At 56.9% G+C, this 3100-nt stretch overlaps 1 protein-coding gene across 1 annotated transcript in view; it reads left to right on the top strand.

Moving 5' to 3' along the window:
- Positions 1-121: 121 nt before the first annotated feature.
- The window catches only part of SCLY (selenocysteine lyase), a gene marked incomplete at its 5' end in the record, with an annotated part of 6758 nt that continues 3779 nt past the window's right edge, over positions 122-3100 (top strand). The window contains 7 exons of the mRNA XM_029085342.1: positions 122-259; positions 613-771; positions 882-1046; positions 1358-1464; positions 1821-1857; positions 2240-2342; positions 3094-3100. The exon at positions 3094-3100 is cut by the window's right edge and continues 92 nt beyond it. Coding sequence (XP_028941175.1) covers positions 122-259; positions 613-771; positions 882-1046; positions 1358-1464; positions 1821-1857; positions 2240-2342; positions 3094-3100 — 716 coding nt within the window. The remainder of the gene's footprint in view (positions 260-612; positions 772-881; positions 1047-1357; positions 1465-1820; positions 1858-2239; positions 2343-3093) is intronic.

Genomic DNA, 3100 nt, shown 5'->3' with positions numbered 1-3100 from the left:
CCCTTCCCAGGCACCCCTGCCCGCCACCCCCTCTCAAGCAAGTGGCAGTGAGGAGGGTGGGGACACAGGGCACCACGCTCCCTGTGGACCTTCATTTTCCACCCTGCCTTCCTCTCCCCAGGCCAACAACATGGTGATCCACACAGCCCGCAGGCACTTCTGCGACAGCCAGGCCGTGCCAGGGGACAGCCGGGGGACGCCACATGTTGTGACGTCGAGCGTGGAGCACGACTCTGTCCGCCTGCCGCTGGAGCAGCTGGTGAAGGAGAGCCTGGCGGGGGAGCGGCAGAGGTTTTTTAGGGACCACAGGGGACAGGCTGAGGACATCTGGCCACAGACTCGGGTTTGCGAGCGGGGCCTTTCTGTGTTGGCAGTTTTGCAGAGGAGGACGGGGACCTGCTTGCTCTGTGGTGTTCCCCTTCACCCCTGCAAAGGGCACTGTCCCCCCACATAGTGCTCCCGTTCCCCCAAGCTGGGTGTGTTACCTCCTTGGCATCCTACTCCTGCATCTCAAGAGTTGTGGTGCTCTCTGCCTGCACACCAGCTGCCCACACAGCTCTCCTGCCTGCTCAGTGGGCTGTGAGCAGCCCTGGGCTCTGTCAGGCTTCCCAGCAAAAATCAGGGCTTGTTTCTTGGCTTGCAGAAGCCACCTTTGTGCGTGTGTCCCCACGAAGTGGGCAAGCTGAGGTGGATGATGTACTCGCCGCTGTCCGGCCCACTACCTGCCTGGTTTCTGTCATGCTGGCCAATAACGAGACTGGGGTCATCATGGTGAGTCTGTGGGCAGTAAGTGGGACAGGGTGGGGACATGCTCACAAAAACACGCTTGATAAGGGGGAGTAGATGGTCCCTGGGACACAGACCCACTTCCCTCCCTCCAGCCTGTCGCAGAGCTGAGCCAGCGCATCCGTGCCCTCAATCAGCAGAGAGCGGTGGAGGGGCTGCCCAGGATCCTGCTGCACACGGATGCTGCCCCGATGATTGGCAAGGGGCGAGTGGATGTGCAGGAGCTGGGGGTGGACTACCTCACCATTGTGGGACACAAGGTATGGCCCTGTTCACGCTGCCTCATCTCTTTTGGGGTGCCAGGGAGACATTGGGTGCCCTCCACACCTTGCATCGGTGGCCAGAGTTTTCTGCTGGATGACGCTGTGAAGACAGTTGTTAGCTGGGTGACAAGACTTGTGAGTCAGAGGAAGCTGTCTGGAAGGGAGAGCAGGAGGAGGCCAAGGGCAGGGGACAGCTCTGCAGCCACCTGTGCCTGTGAGACGGTCTGGGGTCAGCACATCCAGATTTGGGCAGGAGTACTGGAAGGGGGTGCCTGACAGTGTGTCACCGTCACTGTTTCTCCCTGCAGTTCTACGGCCCGCGGATTGGTGCGCTGTACGTGCGTGGCCCTGGCACCACTACCCCACTGCACCCCATGCTCTTTGGAGGGGGACAGGAGAGGAGTTTCCGGCCGGGGTAAGGTGGCCGGATGGTGGCCGGATGGTGGCCTGGAGAGCTGAGCCTCGGGCTGGTGGCCAAACTGCACTTGGCAGCACTGTCACCTGCTGTCCCTGGGGTGGGCAGCCTGGCAGGGGCAGATGGATCCGCGTGTGGGAACTGCGGGAGCCTGGTCCCCAGGCTTTGCTGCGGGAGGAAGCACAGGGTGGAACTGCTCCCTTGCCAGCCACCTCTGCTCCCTTGCCAGCCACCTCAGAGAGCTGTCCAGGACGCCCTGCCAGCGGTGAGGGGTTCCGCTCAGGGAATGTCTGTGCCCTGAAGTTGGGTTTCTGATCCTGAGAAATTATAATTTCCTGTTCCCTCTTCTCTTCCAGCACAGAGAACACCCCAATGATCGCCGGCCTTGGCCAGGTGAGTCAGTGATTGTCACGGATGAGCAGTTCTCTGGGGCTGCTGCCTGATAGAGCCCGCACAGAGATGGCCACCTGTGCTCCCTGGTCATTAGAAGTGACAAACTTGGGGTGGGGGAGGGCGGGCGAACTACCAGGAAGGGAGATGGGGCTTCCTGTGCCAGTCAGACGTGCTTCGGAGCACTCGCTGCAGGCTTTGCAGCCGTGGCAGCGGGCAGTTGCACAGCTCATGTGGCACAAGGCACTGAGAGGCTGCTGGGGACACAGGGGACCTGGCAATGGCAGAGGCTGTTCCTGGGCTGGACTCAAATGCCAGGGGGCTGCATGTGGATGGAGGTGTCGGGGGGTCGCTGATGGAGCTTGTCTGGGTTTTCTCTCCTCAGGCTGCAGAGTTAGTGAGCAAGAACTGGGAGGCCTATGAGGCTCACATGCGGGATGTTCGGGATTACCTGGAGGCCAGGCTGGAGGTGAGCAGACCTGGTTCCCGTTTGTCTCTCCCCTCTCAGGGTCTCAGCCTGCAGAGTGCAGGGCGTGGAGGCATTGTGGGTATGTCCCCCTGGCCCTGCTACCTTGTCCTGGTTTCGGCTGGGACAGAGCTAGTTTTCTTCTTAGTAGCTAGAATAGCACTGTGTTTTGGTTTCAGTATGGGATTTGGTATAATATATTTGGTAGCATACTAATGTTTTTGATTGTTGCTGGAAGTTGAAGGACTTTGTGTTTTGCTAGTCTGTGGGTGTATAAAGGACTAGGAGAGGAAAATATTAAAATTAGTAACCCAAATTGGCACTTGGATACACCAGTGAGATATTCTGTATCATATAACGTTATGTTCAGTGTGCTAATGAGGGTCTCTTGGGCTCTCGCTCTTTCGGGATTGTGGTTTTGGGATTGTCACTCCTCTGGGATTGTTATCCAGGAACAGGCCAGGCTTGGTTGGTGGGTGGTGAGCAATTGCACTGTATATGACTCATTTGTATATTTTGTTCTTACTATTATTACTGTTATTTTATTATTACCATTATTATTGTCATTATTGTTTTATTTTATTTCAACTATTAAATTGTCCTTATCTCGACCTACTGGTCTCCTTGCCCTTCCCCCTCCAATTCTCTCCCCTTTTCCCTGGGGAGTGGCTGTTCGGTGTTTGGTACCAGCCAAGTGAAACCACCACACATCAGTCATCAAAACAGAGCTGCTTGCAAACCCAGGGTGGTTCACAACCCTCTAATTTCTCCAGGCCTCCT

This window comes from Antrostomus carolinensis, unplaced genomic scaffold, assembly GCF_000700745.2.
Source record: "Antrostomus carolinensis isolate BGI_N321 unplaced genomic scaffold, ASM70074v2 scaffold33006, whole genome shotgun sequence".
Taxonomy (NCBI): Eukaryota; Metazoa; Chordata; class Aves; order Caprimulgiformes; family Caprimulgidae; genus Antrostomus; species Antrostomus carolinensis.
The sequence above is the reverse complement of the archived record's forward strand: the minus strand, read 5'-3'. Positions and strand labels throughout refer to the sequence as shown.